Source organism: Pipistrellus kuhlii, unplaced genomic scaffold, assembly GCF_014108245.1.
Source record: "Pipistrellus kuhlii isolate mPipKuh1 unplaced genomic scaffold, mPipKuh1.p scaffold_m20_p_39, whole genome shotgun sequence".
In the NCBI taxonomy this organism is placed as follows: domain Eukaryota; kingdom Metazoa; phylum Chordata; class Mammalia; order Chiroptera; family Vespertilionidae; genus Pipistrellus; species Pipistrellus kuhlii.
Window position 1 is genome coordinate 3,905,754 of NW_023425539.1, and position 16,230 is coordinate 3,921,983.

General features: G+C 45.2%; 1 protein-coding gene across 5 annotated transcripts; it reads left to right on the forward strand.

Annotated features, from left to right (window-relative positions):
* Positions 1-309: 309 nt before the first annotated feature.
* On the forward strand, positions 310-15,893 carry SPAG5 (sperm associated antigen 5). Of its 5 annotated transcripts, XM_036408734.2 has the most exons (25): positions 311-478; positions 651-776; positions 2,641-2,996; positions 3,258-3,998; positions 4,105-4,288; positions 7,893-7,967; positions 8,478-8,570; positions 8,653-8,787; positions 8,983-9,102; positions 9,450-9,542; positions 9,645-9,758; positions 10,102-10,195; positions 10,345-10,492; positions 10,572-10,674; positions 10,868-11,001; positions 11,182-11,320; positions 13,490-13,601; positions 13,759-13,845; positions 14,093-14,213; positions 14,316-14,427; positions 14,816-14,896; positions 15,054-15,209; positions 15,290-15,364; positions 15,495-15,575; positions 15,697-15,893. In XM_036408734.2, the coding sequence occupies exons 1-25, from the start codon at positions 434-436 to the stop codon at positions 15,766-15,768; spliced, it is 3,597 nt and encodes a 1,198-aa protein (XP_036264627.1). In that variant the 5' UTR covers positions 311-433; the 3' UTR covers positions 15,769-15,893. The 5 variants fall into 5 exon arrangements, with proteins under 5 accessions (XP_045427050.1, XP_045427049.1, XP_045427051.1 ...); XM_045571094.1 differs by having other exon boundaries at positions 310-478; positions 2,641-3,998; positions 9,519-9,542; XM_045571093.1 differs by having other exon boundaries at positions 310-478; positions 2,641-3,998; positions 8,481-8,570.
* The last annotated feature ends 337 nt before the right edge of the window (positions 15,894-16,230 follow it).

Sequence of the window (16,230 nt, forward strand, 5' to 3'; positions counted from 1 at the left end):
TTTCTGGTTAAGGCTGAGGCTGAGGTAACTGAGGGAAACCAACTTTTCTGACTGGGTGAAAAGGCTGGCCCAATGGCGGCAGAAGGGATGGACCCCCTGACTTTCCAGGTACCGAGGTCCCCTCCGCGAGGTGAGGCTGCGAACCGGCCTCAGGGGGCGCGCGTCCGGTTCCCCCGCCCGCGTCTGTGGTGAGGAGTCGAGAACGCGCGCGACCGTGAGCCTGGGGGCGGGGTCGGAGAGGGGGCGGTGCCTGCGCTGGCCCCGCCCCTCACACCGCCCACCAGTTCGGAGCCCCGAGAGGATGCGCCAGACTGACGCACTGGAACTTGGCAGCCAATCCGGAAGCGCGGAGCAGTTTTAAAATGAAGGCGGCGGGTGCGCTAGCCGTCACCTCTCGGATAGCGAGGTGATCTTTCCGTGTTCTGTGTTGAAGATGTGGCGGGTGAGAAAACTGAGCCTGTCGCCATCGACCCAGCCGGTGAGCGGGAGAGCCTCAAGGAGGGAGACTGCTGGGTCCAGCCTGGGGTGGGGGCAGGGGCAGGAGCGTGTGGAGCTTCCGCAGCGCCTCTTGGATAGGAGCCCTGAGCTTCTTGGGGAGGGGGGACGGGGAGCACAGGCTTCCTCACACTGTCTCATTCTTTGTTTCTTAGGGAGAACCACCTGTGCGAACTCCTCTCCGAGAACTTAACCTGCAGCCCGAAGCTCTCACCAGCTCTGCGCAAGGGCCTGGGATATGCTACTCGCTGACCCCATCGCTGTGCAAACTGGGGCTGCAGGTGAGATTCGTCTGGCCGGCTTCTCCACTGGGCTCTCCGCCGAGGCCGACAGCTCAGAGGAACTGAGGGCCAGTGCTGGAACGTAATTAATAACGATAATGAAGTCTTCTACTTTAGTGACATCTATTTACAGCTATTCAGGCCAACAGAGAGGTGCTCTAGGGTGGTTAAAGAATATCCGCTGAGAATCTGGACCTCTATTTAGCTGTTAGACTTTATCACCTCCTCCCCCGTTTAATCTTTACCAAGTTGGAGAAAAATACTATCATTTTGGTTAGTAGTCTTCCTCTAACATGGACTCACATACAGAGATCAGACAGCTAACAGAGGCAATACTATATGTACAAAGGTAGTTATGTTAGCGTGGCTTGTAGAAGCAAAACAAAAATGGAAACAAATAACCAGTTGTGAATGAATTATGATTCATGCATACCATAATAGCTTATAGATTAGTTCGAAACCTACTATTTAGTGCAATGGTTTTTACATTTGTGTGCTTTTGTTGACTTGGAGGGATTTGCACATGTTAAATGAGAAAAGCAGCATGCGGAGAAATGTAGACAATCAAACCTTATTATTTTTGGATTCAGTATTTGTGAATTCACAAAAAGTTATTTATAATCCCCAAATCAATATTTGCAACACCTTTGGACGTGCAGAGAAGGAAAAAAATAGGAATCGCCTTAAACACCTTCCTAGCAGAGGTTGAACAAGGTGACATTTTGTCTTCTTGTTTTAGTGGTCATACTGTAAACAAATGTCTTTCTCGTGATCTATTTTAGTGCCATGGTTTTCGAATTTTGTGGGGGTTTTTTTGTTTGTTATTTCTCTGTTTTAAATGTCCACAAACATAAGTGTTGAAGTGCTGGCTAGTGTTCTAAGTGCAAGAAAGCTATGATGTACGTTATCTGAGTTAGACAAGCTTCATTCAGGCATCAGTGCTGTTGGCTGTGACTTCAATGTTAAAGAATCAACAATATATTTTACATACGGCGTTTTAGAACAAAAAACACATAAAATAAGATTGGACTTAATTGGTTAATGAAAATGTTTGCTAGGAAATTTGCAGGAACATACCCTGTGTTTCCCCTAGGAGCAGCAGTTCAGTATTTGCTAATTAAGTGTTCACAGAGACTTTATAGAACATAACTACTACAAATAATGAGAACTATTTATAATCTACCAATAAAGTAATTTTGTATGTTGTATATTATTAAAAGAACAAAGAGGAAATATGGAAGGATATACATCAGGAGATTAAAATGAGGTTGTTAGTCCCTTATTAGGGCGCTAAGAGGAAGTCTCTGCTCTTTATTCTCCTCTGCTACAAAGACTAGAGACCTTCAAATCCCACTGTTCAATGGATTCAACCCATGTATTCAGGGTTGAGGTCAAGGACACTAGGTTCCTGGCACAGGTTGATGTTGCCCTTTCTCCCTGGGGTCCTTGGATCTCTGTGGGCCAAGTGCTCTCTAACTCTGATGGAGAAGGAGAAAAATCTTGGACCAATTCTAGATTCTAACAGAGCTTGTGTCTAGGGACCGCCTCTTACCTGTTCCCTTTAGAAGTGAATTGGAGTTAGAATTTAAGAGGAGTGGGGCCACTTTGATGTAGATAAATTATCTCAGCCCTGTTTTTTCTATAGGTAGGTTCACTTGGAAGGATCCAAAATAGCTTCCTAGCTTTTCTTTCCCAGCTATTGGGTCCCTGCAGTGAGAGGCAAAGCTTAGCCAAGATCTTACCTAAGCAGAGGTCATGAGAACTCATATTCTTTTCCAGATTTGGACAGTATCTTTCACCCATCACTGTATGTTGAGAACCGGACTTGATTGCCTTAGTCCACTACTTTTGTTTTCTTTGGCAGGAGGACGGCAACAACTCATCTCCATTGGATTTTGAAAATGCTAAGATGACAGACTCCCCATCAGAACAGTTCAGCCATCCCTCAAAGTGGCTAGAAGCTTGTCAACATGAATCAGATGAGCAGCCCCTAAATCTGATTCCCCAAAACAACTCTACTCCCAAAACTTCTGGGGAAGCAGTAGACCCAGCGGAAAACAATGTAGTTGAAACCATGGTCCTTGTACCCTCTGCAGGAGGGCAGCAGCAAGACATTACATTTGAGGCCCATTTAAATACCACAGCAGAGATAAACAGTTTTCCTCTGGATGAGTCTTTGAGGCCAGAAGATCTGCTAAGAAAGGGGGTGGAACCCTGCTTTTCAGAAGTTGTCTCTGCTATGCCTGAGAAAGACAGCTTTTCAGAAGTTGTTCCTGTTATGCCTGAGAAAGACAGCTTTTCAGAAGTAGTCCCTGCTATGCCTGAGAAAGACAGCTTTTCAGAAGTTGTCCCTTCTATGCCTGAGAAAGACAGCTTTTCAGAAGTTGTCCCTGCTATGCCTGAGAAAGACAGCTTTTCAGAAGTTGTCCCTTCTATGCCTGAGAAAGACAGCTTTTCAGAAGTTGTCCCTTCTATGCCTGAGAAAGACAGCTTTTCAGAAGTTGTTCCTGCTATGCCTGAGAAACTGACATTTCAGGTTCCTCCAGCCCATCTGTTGGTGTGTCTACCAAATCCCTGTTCTGAGCAACAGCTACACTGTTCCAAGGACAGCCTGAGGGACAGTGAACCTGAGGCTGCGCCTGAGGACTTGGTGTCTTCTGAAAGTAATGCCATCTTGCCTTCCTCCATGCTCTGTCTTCCCCCTTCAACTGCCTTTCCAGCGGATTTCCCTGTCGGTCATGTGGACTCAGGGCAGGAAATTGTAGAGCAGGGAGCTATAGAGGAAAGAGAAGTGAGCTTTTCCACACTCCCAGAGGTGGCTGAACTGGGAGATCAAACACTTGTCTCAAATATGCAAGATATTCCGTCCACATGCCTGACCCCAAATCCAGGAGAAATGGAGTCCCGGCCAGCCCCGGGCCCAGCAGTAGAAGAGGCTGGTAGGATTCCCATCTCTGACACAGGGCCTTGGATGTCCCCACTGGCCTGGCTGGAGAAAGGTGTGGATACTTCAGTCATGCTGGAAAATCTCCGCCAGAGCTTATCCCTTCCCGCTGTGCTTCAGGATGCTGCAACCGGCACTGCTCCTTTCTCTACTTGCTCAGTGGGGACTTGGTTCACTCCACCAGCACCACCACAGGAGAAGGGTACAAACACATCCCGTACAGGCCTGGAGGGCACCAAGGACAGTACTTCGGAGAGGGAGCATCTCCTGTGGGGGAAGTAAGTGTCCCAGTATCCTGCTGCCTCCTCGGCTTCATTAGCCTGGATCTGCCACTCCCATCCCTTCCCCTCTATGTTTTCTCCTCACGTTCTCTTTTTGCTGCAGCCACCCTCCAGACCTGACTGCCTTATCTCGCCACGACCTGGAGGATAACTTGAGGAACTCTCTTGTCATTCTGGAAGTTCTCTCTCGCCCGCTGCGGAATTGGAAGAGCCAGCTGACTGCCCCTCACCCGGAAGTTCGTGATAGTAGCACACAGACTGACACAACTGACACCTGCCGCAGGGGGGTAAGAAGGTCACTTCCGAAGTGCGGGAGATCCCAGTGGGCCCTCCTCAGAATTTAAACTGATAAACTGCCAGAGGGCAAAGGAGGTGTCTTAGAATATGTAAAAGCTGTGGATCTAGAAAATTCGTTAGAGCTTTAGGTACTCACTATACCCCTGGGGTTCATCAGGACTTTCTAAGGGAATACAAGCAAGGATAGTTTTAAAAGAATCGGTTTCTATATCTTCATCTTCCAAATGTATTTTGCTAATTTTTTTTTGCTTTCCTATTTCTCCTTTCTCAATTGCCCTTGCCCACTTATCATAACTAAAGAAGACCATATTTACTACCTATCCTGAACCTTACATTGTCAAGGGATAGCAATCAAATAATTGAAAATATTTGTGGCGTGGCCGGTGTTGCTCAGTGTTGAACGTCAACCCATGAGCCGGGAGGTCACAGTTCAATTCCCAGTCAGGGGACATGGCCAGGTTGCGGGGTTCCCCAGCCCATGTAGGAGTGCTGCAGGAGGCAACCAATGTGTCTCTCTCACATCTATATTTCTCTTTCTCTCTCTCCCTCTCCTCCCGCTCTTTCACTCTGTAGAAATCAGTGGAAAAAATATCCTTGGGTGAGGATTTAAAAAAAAATTTTACTAGGTATGTTTTTGATTTTATTAAAATTATAGTACAATGATTAGTATACAACTGTTAAGAATATTTATCTAAAGGAAATTTTCACATAAAAGCTTATGGTCAGAGGAATTTAAAAGTAATTTAAATTTAAATGAACTTTTGCTGTTGCAGATATATTGATTAATAACAGACTTTAAAGTACTATAAGATACAGTATAGGATAAAATTCTGAGAGGAATAAAAGTACACATAAAGAAGAAAAAGGGATGATGTAAAATTTCTGACTTAAAAAAGTTTGTTCATGTATTTTTAAAGGTATAAAATGGGTATTAAATCATTCTGGTGTATGTATTTAAGAGTGATTTCATAGTTTTATTTCAAACTGTCAATATTTACAATATGGTGGAAATTACAGCCTTTATAACAATTTAAACTTAAGGGCACTCATTCTTCAAAATTATTATAACAGATATGAAAAGAAAAAGTTTAAAGAACAGTGTTATAGAGGGCTCTAGCTGTGACAACACAGGCTGAGGAAGGGAGGGAATGGTGTCAGGGGAAGGAATTGAGAGTCTCAGTATTGTGGCTGGTGAGGTTAATAGGTAGCTGCTGCTAAAAAGAGATGTTCTCCAGGTGTGCTCTCCCTCCTAGCATACCTGCCCCTTCCCCTTCTTCCCCTTCCCCTTCCTTCTCCCCCTATCCTAAACTCTAAGGGACCTCAGGAGACTTGCAACCGTTGCGGCAGTGGGAGTGGCAGCTCGTCTTGGGAAACCCCCTAAACTTGTCCCCAAGACCCCCTTTTCTCTGACTTCTTAGTGAGCCAAAGCAGACCAGCCTAGGCTCATTTCCCCAGCCCTTTCTTGTTTCACTGTCCCCAGCTTTAATAAAAGTCCTCTGAAACAAAATAATAAAAAAAGAGATGTTCTCCAAATGCCCAAAGATCTCCTCTGGGTTGAAAATATCCTCAATTACTTCACCTTTTGCCCAAATCCTGGAAACCATAGGCTTATCCTTTCTTTAGCTGCTCAGTTCTCCTCCTGTGTTTCCTTATTTTTGTGTCCTTTACTCTTGTCTTTGACCTGGTTCCCTCTCCCTGTGTCAGCCTTGTACCTCTTCCCCTGAAGCTTTCCAAATCCCTTTGGAGGCCACTGAAGCAGAACCAAAGCGGAGGAAATGACAGCACCTTCAGCCATTCCCATCTCAGTGCCATGTCCTTGCCGCTTGGCTTCCTCCTTCTCACTAATCTGATCTCCTGCCTGACTGCTCAGCTCTGCACAGTGTGTGCGCCTTGTCCTTGTCTGGGGCTCATGGGGTACTCCGTGCCTTACTGCACGACACGGGGAGAATGATGATGCTTTGCTGGGAGAGGTGCCTGCCCCCTTAAGTCCAGACTGCTCTAGCATCGTAACTCAACACTCCAGCAGTTGTGTTTTCCCAGATGATGGCTGCCTTTCAGCAGTAATGAATGCTCCTCACTTTTCTCTCAGAAGTTTTAAGTCTTTCCATAGCTCTGCTGCCTTTGAGATCATGTGAGTCTGTTCTACATGGCACATTAAGATTTTTGTCTGCCCCAAGATAATGAACACTTGGAGAATAAGGAAATAAAAGTGATTAACACGTTAAGCGCCCAGTCAGTCACTGGTGTCTGCCACTATACTTTCCATCTGGGCTGGGTGCTTAAACGTGTTAATAAATATTTGATTGGGGCGGGGGGATGGGGAGGGGGAAGGAGAAACAATTGTAATAATCTGAGCAATAAAGATTATTAAATTTGAAAAAAAATATTTGAGAAGGTTATCATTACTGATGATCAGAGAAATGAAATAATGATGTAGTTTTCTTCTGACAAAATAGCAAAGAATAAAATAGATAATGCTGGTAAGCATGGCCTTGCTGTCAGTAGGATATAAGTTGGTTCAGCTTTTTTTGAAAGACATTTAAGTAAGACCCTCAAAGGAGTTCAAACTTTTTACTGGTCACTTCACTTTTTAGGGGTATATATTCTGCATAGATATGGTAACTTAAAAGGAAAATATTCTGCATAAATATGGTAACTTAAAAAAATAAAAAAATATAAGAAATAATGGTATATCCATTAGATGGGATATTCTTCAGTCATTTAAAAGTATGTTTATGAAGAGTTTTTAATAACATGGGAAATGAAGTTTAATGTAAGTTCAAGGTTTTTAAAGAAAGGAAATCAGAGTTCAGATAACCTCTGAGGGGCTTTGAGATGAGGTAAAATATCAGCAGAAGTTAAAAATGGGTGGTACTTCACTTTGATAGGTCCCATTAAAGCAAATATCCCAGTTTCTGGCTATTTCAATAAGGAGAGTAAGTATAAATTTAGGGCTAAATCACATTAATGTAATAAAATGAAGTAAAGCAGGACCCCAAATTTATTTACATATATATGTAATCTCAATTGTGTTTTTTTTCTGAAGCAATTGTCTTTCATAAAATCTGGCACTATTAATATTAAGGTGCATCCCAATTTTAGTGGTATTAAAATATAAAGAGATAATCATCTTAGAATTTAGTGAATATTATAATTTCTCTCTAAGTCAGTAGTCTACAACTTTTTTCTCCCCCTGGCATCTAAGGGAAGTAATATACTCATCAGTTATAGCAAATCCCTATAGCAAAATCTGTAGTGTAGAGATATATCTAAATCTCTTGAAATAGGTGCTATCCTAGTGGTTAAAAATCACTGCTCTAGGTGGTGAAATTATGTAATGATTTCTTTTTCCATTTTAGTCATTTCTGTATTTGCAAAATTTTCAATAGACATTGTCTTTATAATTAAAAACTATTTTAAAAAGGACATTTTTACCTACATTTGTATATTTTTCTGACTCGACTTTATCAAACTGTGACCTTGCTCCTATTTTTAATAGAAAAGGCTCCTGTATCTCAGTGGGTAGGAGGGGAAATGAGGTACTGGTGGTGCATGCTGTCTATGAAAAAGGAACAACTCTGTTTCTCTGCCTAGATAAATAAGAAACTTGAGCTTCTTCAGGGAAACCGAGAGATTGGACAGTCTTTGCAGCAGACCAGGAATATCATGGTAAGAGTTGACTGACCTTATACCACCACTGGGTCACCAGTGAAAATCAAGAATGGAGCTAGTGGTGGTAATCAGCCATGATATGAAGGGAGGAAGATCTCCAAACCTTTGTTAAGAACATCTTCTCCTTGCCCTAGCTGGTTTGGCTCAGTGGATAGAGTGCCAACCTGTAGACTGAAGGGTCCCGGGTTTGAATCCTGTCAGGGGCACATGCCCGGGGTTGCAGGATCGATCCCCGGTGGGGTGCATGCAGGAGGGGGCTGATCAATGATTCACTCTCATCATTGATGTTTTGATCTTTCTCTCCCTCTTCCTCTCTGAAAGCAATAAAAACATATATTAAAATATATATATATATATATATATATATATATATATATATATATATATATATATATATATTTTTTTTTTTTTTTTCCCAAGCTCCTTATTGGAGCTTGAAATTGGGGTTAGTGGTTTTCCTGCTTAGTGACTTCATTTGATTTAGCCTAACCATCTTTTCCTCTACAGCAGTCATGGGCTCTGGTCTCCAAAGAGTTGATATCCTTGCTTTACCTGTCTCTGTTGCACTTAGAAGAAGATAAAACTACTGTGAGTCAGGAGGTAAGCAGTATGACGGTGAAGGCCCAGGCCTCTGGTGGGACCGAAAGCCAGGACCAGACAGCATCTGATTCTTATCTTGTAGTCTCGGCGTACAGAAACCTTGGTCTCCTGCTGTTTTGATGTGCTGAAGAAATTGAGGGCAAGGCTCCAGAGTCTCAAAACAGAAAGGGAGGAGGCAAAGCGCGGAGAGGAAATGGCCCTCAGAGGCAAGGATGCGGTAAGATGTCAGGCTTTTGTTCTTGGAAGTGGATGATTTTTTTCCTCAGGGTTCCTGCAGGAACACAAATTTACTGGAGACAATTGCCTGCCCTGGAGAATAATGAATTAAACTACTGATGTGGCAGATAGCATGGCTTTGGGTGCTGTTTCCCTCCTCTGCCCACCGTATCCTCACAACCCGTTCCCTAAACAGGCAGAGTTGGTGCTAGAGGCTTTCTGTGCACATGCCAGTCAACGCATCAGCCAGTTGCAACAGAACCTGGCATCCATGGGGGAATTCAGAGGACTCTTGAAGGAGACCCAGACCCAAATGGTAATTTGAGTGCATTTTCTTTATTTTTTATTTATTTATTTAAAATATATTTTATTGATTTTTTACAGAGAGGAAGGGAGAGAGATAGCTAGAAACATCGATGAGAGAGAAACATCGACCATCTGCCTCTTGCACACCCCCTACTGGGGATGTGCCCGCAACCAAGGTACATACTTTTGACCGGAATCGAACCCGGGACCTTTCAGTCTGCTCTACCACTGAGCCAAACCGGTTTCGGCAGCATTTTCTTTATTGAGATCCAGGCTGATTCACGGGAGCTTGGTCATTTACCCCCACTTTGTTGTATCCAGAGGAAGAGATCCCCTCCATAGGCACTTCTTGTATAGGTAGGTCTTCATACTGAGCAGGAAGAGATGGCTCAGGAGACAGCAAGTCTTACCTCTGTCTTGCAACAGGACTGGACGTCCATGCAACAGGATGTGAGTATTTGGGACCATCATACCACTACTTTATTCACAGCCAACCCTGTTAGGAACCTTGCCTCAAGGGTGCTTGACTGACCTGCTTGCTTCCCCTGGTAGTATACAACATGGACAGCTTTGCTGAGCCGATCTCGAGAACTCACAGAGAAGCTCACAGCCAAGAGCCGGCAGACCCTACAGGAACGCGATGCTGCAGTTGAGGAAAAGCAGCAGGTATAAACCAGGGAGGGCAACTGCTTAGGCCTGGTTTCCTCCTCCTCCACAGAAGGCCTTTCTAATGAGTAGCCTCTTACTCTGCACTGGGCTTTCTACCCTGTGGGTTTGGAGACTATCCAGGTTCCTTCCCTGAAAGATGGCATTGGGTCTAGTAATTTCCTTTGTCCTTCAGCATCTTCTTCAACAACTTTTCTCCTGTTTCTATTTTTTCCTGAGGATCAGCCTCATTTGCTGCAGGGTTGCTACCCAGGAGCTGTTCTGTCCAGAAAGAGAAGCTGGACCAAGTCCTGGGACTCAATTCTGGAAGAACAGTGGGAGGAAAACGATCTTTTCTTCCTAGGTTTCCAGGGAGCTGGAACAAGTCTCTGCCCAGTTAGAGGACTGCAAAGGCCAAATAGAGCAACTGGAGTTGGAAAATAGTCGCCTAGCAACAGGTGTGTGTGCATGCATGCATGCAAGCATTTGTGCCCTGCTAAGGCTTGGGGTGTGGCAGTAGAACAAGAAATTGCTCTAGTTAGAGCACAAGAGTGGGGAGGTTCTGGCCTGGTGACCACATGGCGTGATTAGGATACTTTTGGTTTAGATCTCCGAGATCAGCTACAGATTCTGGCCAGCATGCAGAGTCAGCTACAAGAGCTACAGAGTCAGCATGCCCACTGTACCCAGGACCTGGCCATGAAGGATGAGTTGCTCTGCCAGCTTACCCAGAGCAATGAGAAGCAGGCTACTCAGTGAGTTCCTATCAGGTTATTGTGGCAGTAGGGGCCCAGGGTTTAGGGCCAGTGGGATCTAACATAAGGTCTCTGGCAGATGGCAAAAGGAAGAGATGACACTAAAACACATACAAGCAGAGCTGCAGCAACAACATGCTGTCCTGGCTAAGGAGGTGCAGGACCTGAAGGAGACTCTGGAGGTAAGGAATAGAGCTTGGGGCAGGGGAACTGGCAGGAGTATGACCCTTACCTGATGGTATTGAAGTAAGGTTTGAGACTGGAGACTAGAAAATGCTTTCGTCTCAAGGGCTCTAATAAGTCCCACTTCGATTCATTTTCTCCCTTCTCTTTCTCGCTCCTTCCTTTCCTTTCTTCCTTCTCCCATCTCCCCAGTTTGCAGACCAAGAGAACCAGGTAGCTCATTTGGAGCTGGGCCAGGTGGAGTGCCAGTTGAAAAGCACACTGGAAGTGCTCCGGGAGCGCAGCCTGCAGTGTGAGGACCTCAAGGACACCGTAGAGAACCTGAAGTAAGACCTCTACCTTTTGGTGCTTTTCCTGTAATTGCTTATCTTTCCCAGAAAACCCTTCTAGAAGCTTAAGTCTCCAAGGATGGAATTGTCCAGGAGCCTTTTTGCTTCCCTCTGTGTGGGCTTTGGGAGAGGTGTGCAGAGAAGGTCACATGGTCTTCTGTTCCTTCCTTATTTCAGGGCTAAACTGGCTAGCACCGTAGCAGAGACCCAGGAGAAAGACCTGGAGAAGACACACCAGTATTCCCAAGAGCTAAGGGTGCTGACTGAGCAACTACAGAGCCTGACTTGCTTCCTGCACACAAAACTAAAGGACAAGGTAGCATCTGGGGGTCCTTCTCTTCCCTTCCAATCATATCCGAATAAAGATGGTTTCATTTCTCCTCTTCCAATCTGCATATTTCTTGTTTCCTTTTCTTGTCTTACTGCATTAGTTAGAAGTTTCTCTACGATGTTGAAAAGGAGTGAAAGGGGACATCCTTGCTTTGTACCTGATTTTAAAGGGAAAGCTTTGAGTTTCTTACCATTAGGTATGATGCTAGTGTAGGTTTTTTGTAGATAGTTTTTTTTTTTTTTTTAATGTTTTCATTGTTTTGAGAGAGAGAGGAAGGGAGAGAGAGAGATAGATAGAAACACTGATATGAGAGAAATATAGATTGGCTGCTTCCTGCACACCCTCTACTGGAGATCAAACCAGTTAAGGCATGTAGATATTCTTTTTTTTTCTTTTTTTAAAATATATTTTATTGATTTTCCACAGAGAGGAAGCCAGAGGGATAGAGAGCTAGAAACATCGATGAGAGAGAAACATCAACCAGCTGCGTCCTGCACACCCCCTACCGGGGATGTGCCCGCAACCAATGTACATGCCCTTGACCGAAATCAAACCTTTCAGTCCGCAGACCAACACTCTATCCACTGAGCCAAACCGGTTTTGGCGCATGTAGATATTCTTTATCAAGTTGAGGAAGTTCCCCTCTTTTCCTAGCTTTCTGAGATTTTCCAGTTGTATCTTTATTGTATAGAATGATTTTCCTAAAACACTACCCTTGTTCCATCTCTGTGGCTTTCAGTGACTTTCATTCGGCTACAGGATCTCTTTGACCTGTCACTCAAACTTTTATTTATGTGTCTCCTACCTCCCTGTTAGGAACCTTTTGTTCCAATTAGACTAGACATCCTATACACTACACACATGTCCCATCTCCATTCACACCTAGACTTGGGCTGTTACCATATCCATCTTCTCTGTCTTCAAAATGGAAATACCTTTTGCTTTCCCATTAAAATACTCTCTAGTTCAGTGGTTGCCAGCCGGTGGTCCGCAGACCCCTGGTGGTCCGTGAGGTCTGAAAGGTTGGTGACTGCTGCTCTAGTTCACCTTCTTTGAAATGTTCCCACATCACATAGACTTAGTGATCTCCTGCATTTGTATTAATTTTCCTTGGATGTCTGGTCTCTTCAACTAGATTGTGTTTAAAGAAAGCAGAAATTTAGTATTACTTCTTTGGCTTCCCTGCAGTGTACTCTAAACCATAAAGAGTTAACGTCTTTCAGAATACAGAGCTAATTAGCTTACTCAATAGCTAAAGATACAACCAAAATCTTGAACTCTGAAGGTGCTTCTGATCTGACCCTCTTCCCTACTGTGTACTGAATGCAGGAAATACAAAAGAATCCATAGTCTTGCAGGGAAGACAAGCAGTGATCATAAAGGAGGTCTGAATGGATGATCACTGTGGGAGCACAGAGAAAGGAACATCAGTTCTAACTTTGAGAGTTAGGATGTCTTCTCAAAACAGGTGACCCTTGGGCAGTTAAGGCTTAGAAGTTTGTCAAGGGTGTGTATATAGGAAGGCCCACCAGGCAGAGTGAACAGTATATGAAAGTCATAGAGGCACTATGCATACTTTTTTGTGGTGTTTACCTTGTAACAAGATTTGGGTGAGGTGCTGGGACTGTAGGTAAACAAGGCAAGGCACTACTTGCATGGAATGTGGCAAGTTTGGGGACTTGGAAGTAGCTTTTTATAATTGGAGTGTAGGAGTTTTGGGGGTGAGAATGACAAGGAGATAAGGTTGCAAAAGTAGGCAGGATGCCAGATTTGAAGGATTGAACTAATGGCAGTTATAGACAGGGTAGAGAGAAGGGGTGGTTTGGATGAATCCAGTACTTAGGAAGTAGAAGTAATAGAACCTTGTGACCAATTTGATATAGGAATAAGGTGGAAGATTGGATGATGATGTCTAGATGGTTGGAAAGATGATGACACTCTCCAGAACTGGGGTTGGCAAACTTTTCCTATAAAGTGAAATGTAATAAATATTTTAAACTTTGCCAGCCATGTGGTTTCTGCCTTAACTACTTAGCATTGCCTTTGTAGTTCAAGAGCAGCCATAGACAGTATGTAAATGACTGTGTGAGGCTATGGTCCAGGAAAATCACTACCCTGAAAAGTAGCTGATGTTTTGTTGTGATTTGCCCTTAGGCTGAGCCAGAGACCCTCCTGAAAAGCACAGCCTGTGCTTCTACCCAGGAGCACCCTCCGTCCACTGACAGCACCTTCTTGGGAAGCATCTTGACAGCAATGGCAGACAAAGGTTAAAGGCTTTGGAATTTAGGGATGGGGCAATGACCCTGCTGATATCTTCAGCTGTTAAAGATGCCCACCAACAGACCTCTCCCTGGCTTCTACTGCGGCAGATTCTTGACTGGATCACCAGACGGGCCCTATACCATGGTTGTTTTTTGTTTTAGAGCCAGAACCAGCTCCTGTGGCCTTGCTTGGAAGTGACAAGAGTGCTTTCACTCGAGTTGCATCAATGGCTTCCCCTCAGCCTACAGGTTAGGATGGGCTCCAGGGATCCTGCCTCATTTCTAGATCAAGTAGTGATGGTAAAGACGAAAGCAGTGAAAAGTGCTTTGCTCTAAAAACCTCAATTCTACTTGGGCTCATTTCATTTCTGTCTTTTGGGACCTGTGATGTCCTGGACACCAAATCCTATGGGTGAGAGTTGCGGAAATAATGGCTACCCATTCCTTCCTTTCAGAGCTCAAGGGCTCTACCTCTACCTAGGACTTTCTCTTCCAGAGGTCCCAGGCATGGAGAAGAGCCTGGAAGAAATGCATACTAGGATTCTAGAGCTTCAGAGCCTGTGTTCCCTGCTGCAAGAATCTAAAGAAGAAGCTGTCAGGACTCTGCAGCGAAAGATGTGAGTGGAGTGCAGTCTTGGTGAGGAAGGTCAGCCCCTTACATCAAGACCCAGCTAGCCCTCAAGAGGACAGGAATAATACCGAATTCTTCTCTCCCCTAGTTGTGATTTACAGGCAAGGGTACAGGCCCAAGAAGAACAGCATGAGGAAGCCCAGAAGGCAAAGGAAGCGGACATAGAGAAGCTGAACCAGGCCTTGTGCTTGCGCTACAAGGTAAAGGAGGGGCTTAGAAGTGGAGCGATGAAGAACTGGGGCAGCGGTACTGGTCCACTGGGAACCACGGTCTCTCCGGGAATCTGGGTGGTGGGGATTTTCCAACCACTGCCCTAGTTTTGCCCTTCCTGGGGTCAGACATTTCACATGTTTGGGAATTAGCTATGGGCTGACCCATCTCCTAGGCCGACCTAGAAGTCAGGAGCTCTAGCAGAGCGCTCTCAACACTGAGATGTGCCTTGGCTGACTCAGCTCTAGAGGAAGAAAAGTGTTTTTAATTGGTAACAATCTGGGCTGAGCATGGGTCAGGCACTAAACCCCATCTTCTGGCAAGGGCTACAAGGAAGCCAGCTCTCTCAGCGCCTTCTTACCTCCTTTCCCTTCACAGAATGAAAAGGAGCTCCAGGAAGTGATACAGCAGCAGAATGAGAAGATTTTAGAGCAGATAGACAAGAGTGGCGAGCTCATAGTACGTTCATCCTGATGCTGGCCTTCTGTGCCACTGGTAGCCAGGATCCCAAATGTGGGAATTGGATCCTCTGGTCTACCTTCTTCACAGCATGGGATAGGAGTGATGGAGAGGACCTTTGAGGGCTACCTATACACCTTTCCATTCTCATCCCCAGAGCCTTAGAGAGGAGGTGACCCAGCTTACCCGCTCACTTCGGCGTGCGGAGACAGAAACCAAGGTGCTCCAGGAGACCCTGGCAGGCCAGCTGGACCCCAACTGTCAGCCCATGGCCACTAACTGGATCCAGGAGAAAGTGTGGCTCTCCCAGGAGGTGAGTTTGTATTAACAGAGGAGCTGGGTGGCTGGTGGAAACCCTAGGCTGTGCCCCTACTGATGTGGCCATCTCTGCAGGTGGACAAACTGAGGGTGATGTTCCTGGAGATGAAAAATGAGAAGGAAAAACTCATGGTCAAGTTCCAGAGCCATGTAAGAATTCCCATGCCATTGGAATTCACTTCTCACCACACCTAGCAGGAGCCCTGCCATATTTTCCTTGCCCCACTAGCTTTGCTGTTCTTTTAAGCGTAGGACTTATGCAACTTAATTTGCTTTCCAGAGAAACATTCTGGAGGAGAATCTTCGGCGCTCTGACAAGGAATTAAAGAAACTAGATGACATTGTTCAGCATATTTATGAGGTAGAGGGAGGGAGTTGAACTAATGCAATGTTGCAGGCTTCTCTGCGGCTTTTTTCTCCCCTCTAACTCAGTGGGTGCTTCCTGGGGCTATGACTGAACTGCCTTTTCTGTCTCTTCACAGACTCTGCTGTCCATCCCAGAGGTTGTGAGGGGTTGTAAGGAGCTACAGGAATTGCTGGAATTTCTGAGCTAAGAAACTAAAAGCTGGAGTCTGTTTTACTTCTCTTTACCTGCAATACTCCCCTACCCCGACACCAGGACCAATTGGCATGGAGCCAGTTAGGTTTAATGCTATTTAAATAAAGTGTATTTAATGTATTCCCGCAAGCTCTCTGAATCTTGTTTCTTGGATGAGAGTGGGTGGATAAAGTCAGGGGAGAAGCAGCTTGGCACTCCTGCCTGGGCGCCCTCCACTCACCCCTTCTGCTGCATCCCGGGCCAAAATCGGCTGCCCCTCCTCCCTTCTCTGGCTTCCCTAAACATGCTGGGCACTGACTGGACTGCTTGTTCCCTGGCTCACAGCTTGGGGTGGGGGTAGACAAGGCTTCATTCTCCAGTAGGCCCTGGTGAATAAGGGGGTGAGGACGGAGAAACTCTGCCAGGACTCCCACACTTTGTTGGTGCCTCTGCCCTGCTACCTGTTGTGACTGTTTAG

What these genes read in the sequence shown, in the direction of transcription:
- SPAG5 (XM_045571092.1), top strand. Translation starts at nt 434, where the DNA reads ATGTGGCGGGTGAGAAAACTGAGCCTGTCGCCATCGACCCAGCCG. An exon ending in AGGAGACCCAGACCCAAATG is followed by an intron (nt 9,103 to 9,449) that starts GTAATTTGAGTG and finishes CTTCTTGTATAG; the next exon opens with GTAGGTCTTCATACTGAGCA. An exon ending in TGGTCAAGTTCCAGAGCCAT is followed by an intron (nt 15,365 to 15,494) that starts GTAAGAATTCCC and finishes TTTGCTTTCCAG; the next exon opens with AGAAACATTCTGGAGGAGAA.